At 54.7% G+C, this 18,897-nt stretch overlaps 1 protein-coding gene and 1 long non-coding RNA gene across 7 annotated transcripts in view; one reads left to right on the forward strand and one right to left on the reverse strand.

Moving 5' to 3' along the window:
- The window catches only part of KAZN (kazrin, periplakin interacting protein), a 171,033-nt gene that overhangs the window by 135,574 nt on the left and 16,562 nt on the right, over positions 1-18,897 (forward strand). The window contains exon 1 of one of the 5 annotated variants that reach the window (XM_040586333.1): positions 15,867-15,973. The exons of 2 other annotated variants lie outside the window; for them this stretch is intronic. Coding sequence is in view for 2 of the 3 variants with exons in the window: in XM_040586331.1 (XP_040442265.1) it covers positions 16,075-16,228 (154 nt within the window). In the remaining variant the exon portion in view is untranslated. 2 more of the 5 variants (XM_040586331.1, XM_040586332.1) reach the window with 2 other exon arrangements.
- LOC121084628 lies at positions 12,029-15,528 on the reverse strand. Of its 2 annotated transcripts, none has more exons than XR_005826822.1 (2): positions 14,280-15,528; positions 12,029-13,321 (listed from the first exon to the last, which is right to left on the reverse strand). It is a non-coding gene; the product is annotated as an uncharacterized LOC121084628 (long non-coding RNA). The 2 variants fall into 2 exon arrangements; XR_005826821.1 differs by having other exon boundaries at positions 12,029-13,385.

An 18,897-nucleotide genomic window follows, 5' to 3' on the forward strand; every position in this document is an offset into this window, starting at 1 on the left:
GGCAGATGAAATACTCGGTTCAAACACGTTTGGCAAACAAATGAGCGAGGCAGAAATATAGATTGTGTTTGCTAATGGTAATGCAGTTGCCAAAGAATGTATAAACCACTGTTCACTGGGAGGGAAATTCTGCTTTCATGTGAGATGTTTGCGCTGAAAAGGCCAGGATCGCAGCTGTTCTGAGGCACCGCTTCTTGGTCAGCATTTTGGTGCAATTTTTTGGGGCTGGGGGGTCAACGCTGCTGTGCTGAAGGACAGCCCGCGTCAGCCAAGCCCTTGCTGGTGCTGCCCCATGGTGAGACCCTCGGGAATTTGGCAGGTCGTGGGGCATGCCGGGGGTCTGCTGTGTGGACAGAGATCAGGTCTGTGCTTGTGTCTGCAAGTGGTCTGGCTGCTCTGGGGGGAACTGCTGGGCTGCACCTGGGAGGATGGTTTCTGGAGCCGAATCCAGTTGAACGGCACATTCCCCCGCTCCTGCGTCCTCCCGGGGCTTGTTATTCCTGGGGTGTTGAGTGACGTCTTGAGCATCACAGGGGTCCTGCCCCTGCGTGGCTCCTGCCCCTGCGGAGCGGTGCCGCCTGGCTGAGGGTGGGTTTGGCCCCAGGCACTGTCTGGGGGAGGGGCAGTCGGGGCAATGTATGTGTTTCTATATGCCATAAGGTGTAGTGGTCGTTCTGGGGTCAGTGGTCCAGCCCCGGCAACACATCGCCTGGCGCTGAGCATCCTTGCTGCCCTGCAGCTCCCTGAACCCGCTGGGGACCAGTCTGCAGGTTTCCAGTTGGAAACGGGGTTTGGCTTTGAAGTCCCCGTTTGCAGCTTTGGGGATAGTTAAGAGGAGAATGGGGGGACAGGGAGATGATTGAGAATATTCACATCTGGAATTACCTCTTGCAAACATGAAATTTTTGAAGTGTGCTGGCTTCCCCCCCCATTTTGGGTGTTAATTTAAAACATGCTTTTGCTTTGGAATGAAACAATTTAAAATAGAGAGGGCTTTGTGTTTAAGAGTACATTAGACTGCATTAAATTATTCTTAGGAGCTGCTGCAGAAGATGGAGAGGGTCTGGGAAGCACAGGCTCCGTGGGGCAGCGCTTGCATCACAGGATCCATGGGGGCTAGTGGAAACGTGTGAGCTGGGGGTAGTGATGTGCGTCCTGAAGCAGGCGGTGAAATCCCACGTGACTGAGTCAGTGTTACACGGGGTGTATGCCCTCGTATGAAATCCCCCACGGCACGGTGGAGGGGCACATCTCCGCATCCCCGCGGTGGAGGGGCACATCTCCGCATCCCCACGGTGGAGGGGCACATTTCCATCACACCGGTGGCCTGTGTTTCTCCCTGAATGGATTAAAAAGCTTGGCTGAAGCTGCTGTTAAGGGAGCGAGAAGTGATTTTCTTCCAGAAGTTGGGGGACACAAGGAATTTGCAGTCCCTGGGGGGCCTGAGCATCCCCTTGGTCGTCGTGGCAGCCTCCTTTGTCCCTCCCTTGCTGTGTATTGCTGAGTTCAGAAGGGCTGACGTTATTAGAATGGTGTGCCGAGGAGAATTTAGCCTCTCGTGCCAGTTGTCCTAACGACACTTCAGCGATGGGTATGGAAGTTAATGGGCTTTGTGGCAACTACACAGGCAGGGCAGTGCTGCATGGTAACGGGTGGGATTCGGGCTGGAAGCAGGGTGATTCCCTGGGGTTTTGTTAATGTGCAGCTGCTCGGTGAGATATTTTGGCAGGCAATGCAGAGCTGTCCATCTCGGCCACTCTGCCGCTGGCTTCCAGTGCTGCCTGTGTGCTTGCTGGGAGCGATACCTGCGCTGACAGGGATGCTGTTGGCGCGGAGGGCTCAGCATCTGCTTTATCTTCCTGTTGTTTGTTTCCCAAAATAAACTTGGATATTGGAAAAATTGGGCTTTTAATTCATATTTATGTGCCAATATATCCTGAGGCTGTTGGGAATGTTCAGAGCCGTGGCATCATTACATACTTACCTTTTTGACCAAAAAAACAGGATTGTATTTATGTTAGGATGATATTCTTGAAAAAGGCAGTTGCAGGCCCTGCTGGAAGGCTCTTTTCTCTCTGAAGATGTGTCTTGTGTTGGTGCCAATGAGTCCCTGGGAGCGTGGTGCTTTGCTGCCTGCCACAGCTTTGCAGCGCCTCTGTGTCCGACTTGTACCTCTCCCCAAAATCCCGGTAGCAGGTGAAAGAAACTCCTTATGTTTCTCTATATTTATATATAATATCTCCTATATTTGGACTCCTGTGGGGTTTCTTAAGCTGGTTTCATGGTTTTGCAGGGCTGGGGCTGAATCAGGGCTGGCTGCTGCTGACCGTGCATTTAATGGTTGTACAGAGTGTGTTATGTCCCGCCGTATTGCCTATGGATTTCTCTGGCCCTCCTTCCCTCTGTGTTTGTACCTGGTGCCGCCGGCACAATCAAAACTCATTATTTTCCCCACATGGCTCTTTTGATCTGTTTTTCCTCCCTTCCTCTGCTGTGATGGCAGAGCAGAGACCATGAGAAGTGGCTGGAGTAGATGCTGGTTGTCTGGTTCTCGGGTCATGGCAGCCCTTAAAATATGGATAATCCCCCCCAAGGGCTCCCCTTTTCCTCCCCGAAACACAGTCTGGGGAGAGACTCCTGCATGTAAATCCACCTGTGCTACTCTTACGGGGTATTGAAGGCTTACAGATGCCCTTGAAGCTATAGCTGGGAGCTGGGGGTGTCAGTTGACCTCAAATAACACCAGCCCCTAAGGAGAGCAGAAAGGAACCCACTCCCAAAGACATGCAATTTCCAGGGAAAAGCTGGCTTTGGGACAAACCCCGCGCTCCTGCAGCCTGGCTTCGTCTCTTTCAGAGCTGGAGCGCTTTGTGTGGTGCTGGCCCTTTCGCAGCCAGGCTTAAGGAAACAAATTGCTCCAGGTAGCTGGAGCCTAGATCTAAAAAGAAAGAAGTATCAAAATTAAAATTCAAAATCTTTCATCAATTTGCGGATCATTTTGCAGCAGCAGAACAGTCGCGGTTGCAATTCCCAGGGGCGACGTAACTGAAATAACTGCGCTGAGCATCGCAGATAACATCCAGCCCTACCCTATTTATAGCTGGGAAGGCGGAGGAGAGCTGCTTGTGGACTCGTTATCTCCGGAGATGCTCCTTGTGATGCCGTAAAGCTGAACTCCAAGGGTTCTCCGGGGAAGGGGGGGGGGGGCAGCCTGTGTTTCCAGCCCTCCCTGGGATCGCAGCCCCCGCGCTAGGGAGGTGCCAGTGGGCTGCTCTCCGGCCAGCACCTCGGGGGTTTCCAGTGGGGAAGGGGATTTAAGACTTTTTAACTTTGCTGGTTGGCTGGTATGGCTTATCAGTGCTTTTCCCCATGTAAGAAACCACCGTCACAGGACACCCAGTTTCCAGGTGTCTGTTCCCAGAGCTCCCAGTGTGCCGATCCTGCTGGGTTGCTGGTTTTTTCTCTGGTTTTTCTCTGCAGCGCTTAGGGCTGCCTGCACCAGGGAAAAGCTGCCCTCGCTGAACTTCCCTGGAGCCCTGCTTTCCTTCCCCAGCCGGAGCTGGATCAAATAGCATCTCTGCCACGCTTTGGAGATAAGGTTGAGCAAACCTGCCGCTATCTCGGTTTTAATTTTTATTTGCAAATAGCATCGAGCCAATGCCTCTCTGTGCAGATCACCCGTCTTATCAGGGGGATTATAACGGGCTCACTAAACAATATAATCCCTGCGTAACCCCCAGCAGCCTTTCAGGAGGATTTTGCAAGTGGCTGAAGAACAGAGTAAAATCTCTGGCTCACGTGTTTAAAAAAAAAATAATAATAATCATACTGTGTGTGTATAAATACCAGGGACTGTATTTGGGGTTGTTCCCTCTTAAATGGTCCATCGGCGGCTCCTGCACATGTGCAGGCTGACGTAGGGGTGCAGGACGGTGGGTGCCTTTGGGACTCGAGGTGCCAGAAGCATTTGCTCCTGGGGCAGTGCCGCAGGATGCGGTTTCCAGAGCCTTTCTAGGCTGTGGGACCTGCTGTGGATGCTCTCTGGGGCTCTTCATCTGCATCACTCTGCCCCAGCCCCTGGGGCGAGCCCGCTCTGTGCTTTGCTCTGGCAGCCTAGGGGATGATTTTGTTTCCAAAGCTGCTTTTTTTTTGTTTGCTTTTTAACTTTGGAAGCTCAGTGCAGAGTTTGCCAACAGTTTCCCTTTTGCTTGTGGAGCTGCTGGATGAGGCTGGTGATGGAGGGGTTTAGGTTTCCTCGCTGACCGTTCACATCCCCGATAAAAGGAGATGGAGAACAGCACCACATGGCCGCGTGTTGCACAGTTTGATCCTTGTCCCAGGAACCGGTGGGGATTATCAGTTGTCTTTGCACTTTGAACATTAATAGCATTAACTACGGCACGGTCACGTTCTTCTACAAGCCCATCTGAAGTTGCCTTTGTAACACAGACACCACTTGGGCTGCGTTGTTCTCCTCCCTTGCCTGCAGAAACTGCAACCAGAATTAAGAGACAGATTTTGAAGGTTAAAACTTCCCAGATTGTTTCCCTCTCAGTTGTCATTTTGGGACGGTTTTGTTTTCTTTCAGACTGCATCAAATATTTGTAATCCTGCGGGGACTGTGGTGCGAGGGTGAATCTTGCTCAAAAAAAATAAAGGGCTTTTTTTTAAAAAAAAAAAAAAAAATCATTTCTGCAGTGTCGCTGGGGGGGATTGGTGAAAAGAGCAGTTCCATCCGCAGCTGAACTTGGCGAAGGCTGGGGCTGTCCTCCACAGTACCTCTTCTAATGCCTCTGAATTGGGTATTTGAAGCATTGCCTGAGACTCTTATATTTAGCAATATTAAGCTGTCAGATGGAGACCCTTTCACCCAGCCTCATTCTTGAAGATTTTTTTTTCCCCCACCTTCTGGTCTTGCCCACAGCCCCTGGGAGAGGGGAATTGGCCAGCATCCTCTCCCAGTGCACATAAGGCACAAACCAGCTGAAATATTAAAAAACCTCACTGCCTCGCTAGGGGAAAAAGTATTTTTGAACAATTCTGAGTCTTTGAAATCTCCTGGGTGTGCTCTGCGCGTTGTGTGTGGGGGGTCGGGGATGTCCGGGGTGTGAATGACCAGTTATTTCTTTAATTTTTCCAGTTTTCCCAGGGGCGAGCATGCCCCTGACCCCTGGGGACTGCTCCAGGCTCTGAGTCATCCACAGAAAGTCATATTTACCGTGCTGGGTGGCTGGGGCACAGTGACCTCACCCATGGGTCTGACCGGGCTGAATCCTGGCTCGCTGGTGCTCTTGTGCCAGGTCGCTGCGGACCCTGGTACCTGTCGCTGCCCGCAGCCTGGCTCTCCCTGCAGTGCCCCTTATTTCGTGCCCACCCCTGGTACCCGCTGCACCCGGAGCTGAGCATCCTTTTCCCATGCGCTGTTGCTTGCGCCAGGTTAGATACATTGCGTTTGCTTGTGGCTTTTCCCCTCCACCCCCCCACCCCCCCCCTTCTCCGAATCCCCAAGTCGCTTTGGTTGTGGTTTTGTTATTACTGGCCTGTACGGTACAGCAATATTTTCAGTACAACAATATTTTTCCTGGGGCAGTGCCCAGTGCCGGGCACGGCTCGGGAGAGGTCCTGTGAGGGCACTGTAGGAAAGGTGCACGGCACCGAAGCCTTTATACGAATGAATAGCAGGAAACAAAATCCTTTTTGTGCTGCTCAAGTAAGGCATTGAAAAGCCATGCCGGAATTACTGTTCTTGATCGCATTTAGTTTGGAGTTAATGTGATTGCTTCTTGGGTACCTGTCTCCTAGGGTCATTTATTATGGTTTTCATCCTCTGGCTGTTGGAAAGTCGTGGTCCAGATTATGAGGAGTTCCGGGGGGGAAGGGTTCCTTCTGTTGGCTTTGCCACCTGCGCCGTACGCGGTGGGGGAAATGCAGGGAGGGTCAGGAACGTGTATTTATGAGCTGAAAGCCAAGATTTTCATGAGTGTGAGTTAAAAACCTGATGTTTAGGATGGGGGGGAAAAAGCAAAGAAGCAACTGAGCCCAGTAATCACCGTGAGACTTGTGATGAAGTAGTGAAAACTGGCTGCTCCTGTTGCTGCTCCAGACTCTCTGCCCTCTTTTCCTTTTACTCACTGCACAAAGTCCTGTTCCCCCCCTCTTTCCCGCTGCCCCTCACTCTTCCCTGGCGTTTGCTGTGCCCCAGTGCTGATGCTGGGAATACCAAGGCTGTCACCTCGTGCCGGGGTCCCTCCCCGTGGCAGTGTCACCATCCCCTGGCCGCCGTCCTGTGCAAGGGCAGCAGGGCTGTTAAAACAGATGGGGCATCCCGGGTTTTGCACGTCCACCCTGTAACCTTACCACAGTGCTGGGTGCCTCCCAGGGAGCTTTGAAAAAGGCATTTAATGCAATTTAAAAACTCAAAGCCATGCTTCAGCAGCCTTTTTCCCACCACGGTGCAGCGGGTCTGCCAGGAGCAGGTGTAAATGCCGTATGTGCTCGGAGCTTGATGTCCTCGGCTGCTCCGTGCTCGCCTGGAGCTTTGCTGCCAGAGGAATTGCAGTGCTCGGCCTCCCCGGGCTTTCAGCGTGTCCCAGGTAAAACTTCCCAGAGCATGGCTTCCTCCAGAAAGTGTCCCTAATTTGCTTCATCTGTTTGGAAACAAAAACTACGAGTTTTTTTCCCCTCTGCTTGGCTGGGTGGCTGTGCTTCCTCGCGCGCCTGCCTTCTCCGGGATGCAGTTTTCCACCCCAGCAAGAGTGCTCAGGGGCACCGACGCAGCTCATTCCATGGGGATCCAGCTCCAGACTGTAGCCCCCATCTCAGGGGCACCGACACAGCTCATTCCATGGGGATCCAGCTCTGGACTGTAGCCCCCATCTCAGGGGCACCGACACAGCTCATTCCATAGGGATCCAGCTCCGGACTCCATCCCCCATGTCCTCAGCCTGATGCTGCTGGAGCCTGGGCTTTTCCTATTGGCTTTGGCATGTATCTTCTGTGGCTTCTGATGCTCCCTTTTGGGTTTTTCTTCTTTTTTTTTTTTTTAATTTTTTTTTTTTTTAAGATTTTGATTTGATTTTTCCTAGCCCTAGGTTTGCCTGGTGCGACGCACTGATAACTTTGTGAGCGCGGCTGCCTGCCGGCTCCGAGCACTGCAGCGCGAGCTAAGATTAATAAAAGGCTGTCACTTTTATTAACTTTGCAACCTTGTGCGTTCTTTAATTCCGGGCAGGCACCAAGTGCAGGCCTCCAAGCTTTCAGTGGCTTTTTCTGTCTTTGTGCATATAAAATAGATGCGTAGCGTCACACCACCCATCGCAATGCTGCTGTCGGACAGTGCTGCAGGTATTTCAGAAAAAAGCAGGTTTTTGGTGGCGGTTGGCATTTGCCTCCCCATTTCCAGCCTGCCGGTACCGATTTGGGGTCAGTTTGGGTTTTTTATGGGGCAGGGGTATATTTGTTTCATTGCAGTTAGGTGTGCTGTGATACTTAGCTGGTGGTAAAGTTTGGGGGGAAAAAAGGGTTGAACACCTTCAGGTGTTTGATACTTTTTTTTATTTTTTCTCTGATGCTTCCTGACAGGGAAAAGACAAACTTTGCTGTGAAGGAAGCTTTAATAAACATAGTTTGGAAGTTTGCTAAGTGGTGCGTAAATAAAATGTGTGTCCTTCACTGCTTAGACAGTTGGAAAGACCTTCAGGTTGGGGTTGGTTTTTTAATTTTAAAAAATTATTAAATATATATATATTTTTATTAAAATATTTTTAAAAGGAGGGGAAAAAAAGTATTTGGAAACGGCTCTGAGTCAGTTATGGTGCTGGGCTGCTGGGGAGCATCCCGCTTACATGAGCTTAGCTTGCACTAGCCTGTTAATTCTTCATTAGCCCTTACACATCAGGACGGGGACAGTTTTCCTGCTGTGGACTGGTGACTTGCCGTTAAACTGGGCTGGTTTGGTGGGAGGGAGCTGCTCGGCGCTGCCCTGCACCGTGCTATCCATCCCTTTGCTGCAGTGCAGTTATTTTTATCTATTATATATTGTTCTCGGTAGAATTATTCTGCCCCCAGCCTGTAGATAAGGGCTGTTACTAAATGAATTTAAGCTCTTCCTTGAAGGTTAAATTGCTGCCTTGCAAGTTGGCGAGTGAGGCAGGGAGACGTGTGCTCTCCATCCCCTCCGCAGAACGCACGTGGGCTCCAGCCCTGACCTGGCAGTTTTGTGGAGCGTTAACCTGAAAAAGGCAAATATTGAACTGAAATGCTGCGTTTGGTCCCCTGAACTGGTGGCAGCTCTTCCTGAGCTCTTTCTTCTTAAGATGCCCACCCAGATTTCAGCTCTCAGGTGGGATCCTGCAGCCCCCGAGGCAGTGGCACAGGGATTTTTAAGTAATGGATTTGGGAAAGCTTCTCGTAGGCACCCTGAGGAGTGTTCCTGTAGGATGCCAGTTACAACGGGTGGATGTAGCATTTTTGGATGCTCCTCAAAATCGGAACAGCAGCTTGTAACCCCCCTCGGAGCAGCACAGGTGTGTAATTTTAGCAAAAAATCACCCGGTTCTTGGTAGCACTGTCATGGTGATGCTGGTCCTGCAGACTGGATGAAGCCCAGCTCTGGTGTTGGCATCTTCTGTGGGTGTGAAATATGTAACTAATGGCAGCAGTACGGCCAAGGCAGCTGCTGCTGGTCTTGTCCTGAGGCTTCCCTCCCCAGGGTTTGGTATGGATGGATTAGGGTGGAAAAATCTGTAGGAAAACACAGAGAAAATGTAATTGTTGGCTGCTCAGACCCGAGGTTAACTTTTCAGTTGGCGACCAAAACAACGGTATATTTAGTACTGGCTGTGCTGACGAGGAGCAGGCTGGCGATGGGATGCTGCTGTGGGATGCATCGGCTGGGAAATATTAGGGCTTATGTCCCTGGAGGCTTCCCCTCCAGTCCTGGAGTTGTTTCTCCGTTCTTATTTTTAACTTTTTAGAAGGGGTGGGTCACTTCAATGAACCCAACAGGGTGGCTCCATGCACCTCCCAGCATCCGTGTGAGCCCCCCTGGCTCCAGCCGCGGCTCCGGCATGCTGGGTGGCTGCGGGGGTCCCTGCCCGGCCAGGGGTCCCTCCCCAGCCGAGCATCCCTGCCTGGCCAAGCATCGCGTGAGGCAGTGGCTTTCCTGCAGGTCCCTTTGTCGGTGGGCCATGTCTGTTAATAAACACGGCTGCCGCAGGTTTTTAGAAGCTGTTAGCATGAACCATTAACTCTTCCTTTTAATTATTCAGGTTGCCTCTTTTAAATTTCTTTTTTAAGTGGAGCTAATAGGCTTTGCAGAGGAGGCTTCCAACCACAGCATTTCCTCCCCGGAGGAGCTCTGTTTGTGCCTCGCCAGCTAATCTCTTTTCTTCATTATCCCTTATCTTCCTCTAGCTGATTAATTGCTTTCAATTGATTTATAAATATTCTGTTGATACATGCAGCGGATGGGAGGGGAGGGGGATGCGTCCGGGCGCATGGGGTCATTGATCCGTGCAGCTCTCCCCGGCTTTCCTAACCTGCATTGCAAAGCTGAGCGATTTTCAGCCAGGCTTTATTCACTTCCCCCCCCCCCCCCCCCTTGCAATTCCTGCAAGCAACCAAAAATCGTGCTTGGAGCGTCGTTTGGAACCTATGCAGACGAGCAAGCCCTGTTGCTTTCCGTGGCCCCGGTTGAACAGCGGCCGGGAGGCTGGGCACGGCTCGGTGGGCTGTGCGCTGTGCCCGCTTTGCGAGTTGGAAGGAAGGTGCCAACGTGCAGCACGTTGCCAGCTCTGTCGGTGCATCGCAAGCCAGCCCTACCGGGGGCTGCACCGCCAGCCAGCAAGGGAGGGGGCTCTGCCCCGCTCTGCTGAGACCCCCCTGCAGCGCCGCCTCCAGCTTGGGGGTCCCCAGCATAAGGAGATACCGGGAGGTGCCCCAAGGTCCCCCCGGCGCCGTCTCTCCCCCAGGCTGAGCAGCCCCAGCCCCCTCAGCCTGGCTCCGCAGCAGGGGGGCTCCAGCACCCGGTCACTGTGTGGCTGCCCCTGGCCCCGCTCCAGCAGCTCCGTGTCCTTCTCATACTGGGGACCACGAGGGCACGTGGTGACAGGGCAAGGCCGGAACGGCTTTAAGCTGAAAGAGGGGAGACTGAGGTTGGATCTCGGGAAGAAACTGCTCCCGGTGAGGGCGGCGAGGCGCCGGCACAGGCTGCCCTGAGCAGCTGTGGGTGCCCCAGCCCTGGCAGTGCCCAAGGCCAGGCTGGACGGGGCTGGGAGCAGCCGGGGCTGGGGGGAGGGGTCCCTGCCCACGGCAGGGGCTGCAGCTGGGTGCTCTGTGCGGTCCCTTCCCACCCAAACCCTTTCACGGTTCAGTCCCAAGCCTGTGTCATGACACCGTGCCTGGCCCCGGGAGTGTCGGTGGGTGCCATGTTCTTACCATGTGGGGCTGCTGGAGGGGACGTGAGGGGGGGGGGGGGGTCCCAGCCCATCCCCCCTCTGTGCAAACCCAGCCTCGTGCCCGGTGAGCAGCAGGTTTTGGCCGTAAAGAAACGGAGTCTTGGTAAGCTCTGTTCGTTTTGATAAATGCAGCAGGTTGTGTGGGCAGCAGGTGTCATGAAAAGATGTTTTCTGCACTGAATTCCCTAATACACATTTATATCTTGCTGGAGTGGTTAATGAAGAGGGATCACTGGAATTGCTTATTTGAAACTCTGGAAGCTGAAGGGCAGCTTCAAAAAATAAAAATAATAAAATAATAAAGGCACTAACATCTGGTTAGCACAGATAGTGTCCGGATTTGGCACTGAGCTGCTCCCTCCAGCCCCAGCGAACTCGTGCATGTCGTTGAGGATGCAAAGTGAGCTTTAGAAATGGGGGCGCATTTTTATGTACAGATAAATTATTAACTTTTCCTGGTAGGCTTTTTTTTTTTTCCCCTGTTATTTCTCTGTGTGCAGCCTGTTCCCTGGCAGTGCCCCCGCGGTCCCTGCGCAGCTGGGCTGAGCTGGGTGGCTCTGGGGACGTGGTGGCCCACGGTGGCCCTGCAGTGACGTGGCTGGCTGTGCGGCGGGTGGGACGTGGCATCGCAAACCTCGACAAGGGAACATTTCCCGAAGTCTGAGACCTGCCACGCAGCGCTGGGTTTTGTTGCTGTTTGGTTTATTACTGTTTTGATTCATTATTCTCCTCTTTCACCATAAAGTGGCTGGCGGCACAGGCACAACCCCTATGTATAGCGACTTAATTACATGTTGCTAATGAGAGATGGGCGATTGAGCGGGCTGCCGTAGCAGCCCAGGCTGCTGCTTTATCGTGTATTTGCAGGAGTTTTGTAATTTCTTTGTCATCATATATGGTAATATATTCGCTGCAGCATGACATAGAACGAGGTTCAATGAATAATGTAAAACTCAACACTGAATCTATATCAGATCGGCGTTTCCCCCCAGCGTTGTTTTAAAAAGGACAATATTGATTCTGGTGGGGTTCAGCGCTGTCGGGGAGCCCACATTTCGCTGGTCGATGCCCACGCCGGGTAGCCACCCATGCCCTGCCCCTCCACGGCTGCGGGTGTCCCTCGCCTCCCCGCACGCTCGTTAGCGCTGACGAAGCCGGGAGGGTGGGAAGGCGGCGGCATCGCCGCTGGATGCAGGCAGCGAGCAGCAGGCTGCCTGCCAAGGGCACGGCACTGGTGGGCACCTGGCCCCTCAGGGGTGTGGGTCCCAGCTGGCGAGGCGCTCGGCAGCAGGGGCTCGGTGCTCAGCAGTGGGGGCTCAGGGGCTGGGGGCTTCCCTCCCCTGCCAGCCGCTCTCCAAGGCAGACCTGCTCATCACCCGAGATGCAGCAGGGCAGGTTGCGCTGGGGTTTAGGTACCAGCTGAAACAACCCTCCCCAGTATACCTATTTCCCGCCCCGCCCCCCCCCCCCCCTTTACTGTCTTCGAATGCTAATTGGGATGGGTAATTTTTGTTTGTTTTCCTTCTCCTTTTGTGTTTGTGTTTTTTTTTTTTAAAACCAAATTCCCCCAATTCTGATCCATATCTTATTCTTTTTGCAGGCCATTATCTTACTCTCATTACAGCCTTTTTAGCATTTGAATGAAAATATTGTAAGGAGCCCAGAAGTTGTTAGACATACAATGTCTGTGGTGATAACCATAATTCTCCTGATAAAATAACAAACACAATAGAAATAACTCCGGCAACTGTACCGAGCGAGCTTGCAGCTGGGAGCACAGGAACCGGCATGATGGTGTTTGCCCTCTACTCGTTGCTTTTTTGCCTCTTTACGTTGCAAACAGCTTTTGCAGTGATATTCGAAAGAAGGAGAAAGTCACTGTGTACGTCACTGGGTAGGGGCGTAAAAAAATTTGTTAAATCCCTGTGGATTTTTCTCTCCATTGAGGCTTTAATTAATCACGGCAAAAACTCTGGGCAATGCATGTGCGATTTTCAGGAGCTTAAAGTACTCCGGCAGCGCTGGAGGAGGAGGAGATGCCAAGTTCCTGAATGAAAATTACTCTTACCTCCTCTGGTTTTGGAGCCAGATCTACGTTAATTAATCCTCTGCCTCACACGTTACGTTTTGCAGCCTCGCCTCTGTCGGTTTTTGAACTCGCTAAAAGCAGACGGAGGCTTCCCAAAGCGCCGCGAAGCTCCCAGCCGCGCGCACTTCTCAGTGACAGTGCCAATTTGTCACAAGTGAAGTGTTTGACAAAAACGTGTCATTTCTGAGAAAAGTTTTTCCTTGAAAGGAAAACCGGGGGGAAAAAAGAAATCAGCTCTGTTTCGAAATGTCTCCTTGATTTGGTTTTTGGGGGTTTTTTTTCTTTCTTTTTGCGAGACGTGAGGATGGAGAAGGGGGTTTCCACGGTGCAGTGGAAATGTTTTGGCAAGTTTTCCTGGAAGCAGGCGGCATTTTGCTGCAAGAGACTTTGTAGAGGGTCTGTTCCTCTGTTCCAGTTGGTGGGTGGGTGGTTTTTGTGGACAGCACTGTTAGATGGAGCTCTGCAAGGACCAGCTTCTGTCCAAAGGTATGGAAACGCATTGCTGGCTTTCTGCAGAGGTACTTCTCACCGCGCTTGCATTAGTCAGCAGTCACCGCAGGTGCCTGTGCCTTCAGGGTAGTATATACATCCACATCTATATGGTCAAGCTGCATTTAATGCACCACCAATTGCCATTAAGTGTCCTGGTGAGAACGGTACCTTTTTGAGTGGCGATGCTGAAGCTGAAGTGCTTTTGGAGTCCACTGTGACTCCCTGTTGCCAGTCTGTAGTGGTCCCTGCCCTTGCAGGGGATAGTTGGGATCCTCAGCCTCACCTTGAAGGAGGTGGGTGGGTTTGGTGGTGACCACCCATAGCCGGCTTACTCCAGAGCCATAACCCTGGTGGGACCGGGAAGCTGGAGACGGTGCCTGATGCAGTTTTGTCCTCTGGTGGAGCTGCCTGGTTTGGATCAGCCCCCACATGCCCCATCTGCAGGGACCTTCTGAGCCAGGCTTGGATGGGAACGGCCCCCCTGCCCCTCGGGAGGGGCTTGGCTGGGCGATGTGAAGGAGGCAGGTGGCTCCCTGCCAGACTTTGGGATGGAGGGACAGACCCGTTCACACCAACATCCAGTGCCTGTCCCCTTGCCGGCGCAGGCAGCAGCTGGGAGCCGCGGGAAGTGACTCAATGGACAAAAATACCCCCAGCCTCAGCTTCTTCCCGGCATGGGGCTGGCGTCCCCTCCCCACCGCGCTCCCACCGTCGCCTGGCCCTGGCCACGCGGTAACGGGCTGCTCCAAAGCAAGGGCAGGACCCCAGAGCCCAACCCCAATGGAAGCGCTGCCCAGCCCGGCTGCACCATGCAAACCTGGGCAAGGTGTGCGCTGCCTTCTAATTAACCAGCACCCTTTTCCCATGCGCCTTCCAAAGGGGTTTTTAATCCAATAGGAAGGGGTAGGAGCATCCCTGCTGGGCTGAAGAGCAGCGGTGCTGCCCCACCTCAGCACATCTCACTGCATGCGTGTGCTGGGGATGAGGATGGGCACTGCTGGTGCTGTGGGCGTGCGTAGCGCTGCTTGGCGCGCCATTAGTCAGCAGGAGCAAGGATGCAAGCCCAGCCCAGTCTTCCCGCTCGCTCAGCGGGTTGGAGGAGGCTCCAAGGAGCTGCTTTTGGGGAGCTCAGGGCTTGTGCAATGCCCGTGACACAGGGAGCCTCCTCCCTAGGTTTGGTGTGGGGCCACGGCTGCTCTGCCCCTTCCCGTGGCACATCGCACCGAGAGGCGCACGCTCACCTTTGTGCCATGCTTGTTTGCAAAGCAGAGGTAAACCAGCCGGTGCTCCCCAACCCGGTGGCATTGCCTCGCTTGCCTGGGGTTGCTCCAGCCAGCACAGCGTCCCTGCTGCACCGGGAGCTGAGTCGGCACAGGCGGGCGCGCTCCGACTTGATCCCCGGGGAGGGGAGTTGTGCAAACAGGGAGCGATGGGAGGTGACGTAGCAGCCAAGAGCTGAGCTTCCGTGGGCATGGAGGAGGTTGGTGATGGTAGGGGTTGGGGTGATCAGGGGGCATCACACGCCCTGGCAGTGACGCTGCGGGTGGTGCCATGGCATGCACCAGGCTGCCGGCAACACGAGCCCTGCCAGTGCCAGCCCGTTGCATGCACTGGAGTTTATTGCAATGAAAAGCAAAGCTTGTTGCAAAACAAACCTGACTCCCTTCCTAAGCTGCTGGGGAGGAAGCAGCAGGGCAGGAGTGGGGCAATGCCCGGCAGTGGGGTGGGGGGTAGCAAGGTGGGCAGGGGCCTGTTTTATTGACCCAGGCTCGCTTGGGTGTACGAGATGGCCACGGCTGTGCCTCTTCCCAGCCAGGGATGGCTCACTTCTGCGGTTACGTTGCCACCAGCTTCCCAAGAGTGTAAGAGCCCATGCGCACCAGGCGTGCCTCAATTTCCCCATGCCGAAGATGCCGCTGCTGTAGGGTGGGGGCGCTGGGTTTGCAGTGGCTGGCCGAGGCTTCGCGTGCCAGGCGATGTTGGAGAGTGGAACACAGTGATTTTCTGTCTCAGGACTGTGTTCTCTGAGTTTTGGGCAGCTCTTGCCCTCCTGGGCAGAGCGAGAGGTGCGTGCAGGCAGCGTGCTGGGAGCTGCCCACAAAGCATCCCTGGGCCGGCAGCTGGGCAGTGTTCATCTGGTGAGGGTAGCAGTGGAGAGACAGGCACAAATCCATAAACCCAAAGTGCTTCTGTGCGGTTCCTCATATCCTTGGTGGGGTAAATAAATTTAAAAAGTAGGTCTGCTGCGGAGGGCTTGGAAAGAGGCAGCCCGGGCAGCTGGGTGAAGGCAGGTAATGGGGCGGTGTGTGCCATAGGGAGCCAAAAAGCGACGTGAGTCCGGTGGGTTTTGGAGGGTTTGGGATTGCCGATGTGTCTTTATGCAGTTTTTATTATAGAAAAATAAATGGCCCCTATTTTCTCACTGGGTTTTGTGGTGTCCCTGCTCGCCCCATCCCACCAGCTCCCCACCTCTGCCCTTCCTCGCCGTGGGTCCAGCCTTGGCGGCTTGCGGCGATGCTCCTGCAGTGGTGGGTGCTGTGCAGTCGCCACCCGCCTGCACAAAATAAATCACAACAGCGCTGCAAGAACAAGCGCCGCGTCCGTTCCCCTTGCAAGGAAGAGCTTGCCGTGTGCCGGAGGCAGGGCTGCTCCGCAGCGCGTTACCTTGTGCCTCAGTTTCCCCACCGCGCTGCCGGTGGTGGGCCAGTACCGCAAAGAGAGCGGCGCCGTTCCCGGCTCGGTGGGTGGCAGCGGGAGCGATGGCCGGCGCCGGGAATCATTTCCGCCACCGGGTTGGTGCGGCCCGGGGCGGCGGGGAGAGCTGCGGGCCTCATCCTGCGCACCTCGGCTGGGCTGCGGGCAGAGCCACTCCTGCTGGCGTGACATCAGGCTGGGGCAACGCGGCCACCGGCGACGGGTCAAATTCCCGGCACAGGTAGCGTCCACCGTACTTCCGTGCAGCGCCGTGCTGGGGAGGAGCCTGCCCGCCCGGGGAGCCCCAAAGCCCGGGACCCTCCGAGCCCCCCGGCCCCCGCCATGAAGTCGGAGCAGGAGAGCGAGCCGGGGACGCGCCGCGGCCAGTGGCGTTTCGCTCCGCGCCCGGCCTATTGTTCGGGTCCCTGCGGACAGCGAGGGACAGCGGGGGACGATGCTCAGGGCAGGGTGCTGTGTCCCCGCGTAGCCCACGCAGGTAAGGGGGTCCCGGGGGGTCCCGCCGCCTCGCAGGGCGGCGCGGGGGGGCCGCGGCCCGGCGGGTGTTGCCCTCCCCCGCTGGCTTTGTGCCGTTGCAGTTCGCTTCCTCCTGGGAGGAACAAAACACGGGCGGCTGCCGAGCGGCCTCGAAGCTCGCCCGGGCCGCCGAGGGTGGTCGTGGCGTGCGGGCCGGGCCCCCGCTCCCAGGGCAACGCCGGGGCTGGGGCCAGGGGGTCCAGCGCCCCCGCGGCCGTGGGGACGGCGGCCGGGCGGCCCCCCGCACCCCGCAACCCATTTTGTCTGGCGAAGTTGGAGCGCGCTGGGAGCTGGCGGGGGGCTCCCGGGGGCTCTGGGGGTCGCAGCCCACCGGCTGGCTGCTTTTAAAATCCTCTGTGCTGTTGTAAGCAACCCCCGAGCACCTCTGCCCATCCCCTCCCCCCGCCCCGGCATGCACGGGAGGTTTATATCAGGTTTGATTATTTTTTTTTTATATCTGTTGTGCGACAGCCACCAGTGTGCAGACAGGGCAGCCGAGCAGGGGTCTGTGGGGTGGAATAGACCTTCCGGGGTGGGGGGCAGGACATGGGGGTAATTTGGGGGGAGTGAGGGACAGGACACGGGGGTGATTCAGGGGGGTGGGGGGTGGCAGGACACAGGGGTAAATTTGCAGGCGGACGTGAGTGCCGGTTGATGGTGCACAGTGGGGGCGTATGGCTGGGGGTCCTGTCCCGGGGTTGAGACCCTATTGAAGCACCGAGGCCAAGTGTCTGGAAGCATGTGACCCTATGGATGCACCGAGGCCAAGCGGGTGTCGAACTCAGAGCATGCTCAGAAATGGCGTTAGCGAGGATGTATGTGTGTTGGGCGAAAGCTTTAACCTGAACTTGCTGAGGAGCATGCGTACCCATGTCCAGGCGTGACAGCTCGCTCACTCGCAGCGTAACGACGGTAGCAGGGGTGCAATCTAAAGCTTTCTCCTCGGAAAGTAAATGATGGATTTGTGGAACCAAAATTCCCTTTGTTAGCCCGAGAGGCTCTGCTGGGCATGGCTGGGGTCCCACTGCCCACCTGGGAGGGAGTGGTGGTCCCCAAAGCACCGCGGTGCTGCGGTAGGTGCTGTGCCCAGGGATGGAGCTGGGACGTGCGGCAGCACGGCTGGGCTGGGTGTCATGATGGACAAGTCACTAAGTCACAGGCCCTTGTTCTTGACCCCTCGAGGAGATGCTGCTGCATGGGGGTTTGGTTTTGAGCCACTGTGCGTCCAGCATGGTGTCTGAGGGAGAGGCTGGACACGTTGATGTTGCACCAGCAGGTCCCAGGCAGCGGCGATAACTGGGTCTTTTGCAAATCTGAGCGTGTTTTGCGCAAAGCAAATGTTTTATCGAGTGTGGGCTCCTCTGCGGAGAGGCCGGCTCCTTGCAGACATCGGCGTGGCAGGGCTGGTCCCCCTGCTCCATGCCTGGCTGTCACCCGGCCCAGTGCCTGGTTCTTCCTGCTTTTCCTCCGAATTATGCCGTGTTGGGATGCGCCGAGGGAGGAAAGCTGGACATCCTGCGGGCTGTTTGGGAGCGATGTCAGGCTGGACCTTCCTGCAGGAGGCTTGGCTCCCAAGCTGGAGAGCTGCCGAAGGAGCAAAGGCGCTGGGATGCTCTTTAAAGTACTCGCTAGGCTGATCCCTGGGTCTTAAATCGTTGTTTTCTTCTAATGATACTCTTTATTGTATGACCCTTGTATTTGCCATCCCAGGACAGAGGCGTATGTATGTCCATGTGTATGTGTGTACCTACTATTGATCGATCCTGAGCCAGAGCCCTGCAGTAGGGAGGGAGGGATGACCGAGGGTTCATGCTCTCAGCGGGTGAAGGTCTGTTAGGTGATGCCGTTAGCTCAGAGATTTTGCATTTTCCCATCTTTCCCCCTTTTTTTTTTTCCCCGCTTGCATCCCCGTGCAGGGATCACCTGTGCAAATCACCCCTGGGGGTTGATCCACTGATCTTCAGTGCTTGGTCCACAGCGAGATGTGCTCTCTGCCCACGTGTGGCCATCACTGCCGTGAGCCAGGGCACGCTTCCATCATCTGGCCGTTTCCCTGCTGATGTCCTGGATAAAAACCCCCTTGACTTGTGCCCAGCAAAGCAAAAACCATCTTGCTGGCAAACTTGCAACAGCGGCACAAAATGCAGCTTTCACCCAAGATACTAATTTCACCAACATAAAGCTTGACGTTTACACCGCATTCATTTTTAATCTGTACCCTCTCAAGACAGAAACGCGTGTACAGCAATCGTGTCAGCTGAGTTACACAGGGAAAAAAAGGCTTTTAAATGGATGTTTTTAAAGTGATGCCAGCTCCAAGGCCAGTAAAAGGCTTTGCTGCTGCATGGCCGGTGGATCTGCTGCCGAGAGGAGCCCAAGGTGGGATTTGCAGGAGCAGGAGTGGAAACTTCGGCCCCAGATGCTGTCTGGAGGTGTCCGCCACAATTAAAACCCCTGCAAAAGTCTTATTTACGTTGTCTCTTCAGGGCTTAAAGCGTCAAGGATGCAGAATTCGATAGTGTCAGGGAAGTTTAATGCTATCATCTGAAAGATAATTAACAGCCAGTTATTTCAGCATGAATGGTAGTTTTTGCCAGTTAGTCCGGGAAATGTTTAAATTGCATTAATTTC

This window comes from Falco naumanni, chromosome 3 (assembly GCF_017639655.2).
Source record: "Falco naumanni isolate bFalNau1 chromosome 3, bFalNau1.pat, whole genome shotgun sequence".
In the NCBI taxonomy this organism is placed as follows: domain Eukaryota; kingdom Metazoa; phylum Chordata; class Aves; order Falconiformes; family Falconidae; genus Falco; species Falco naumanni.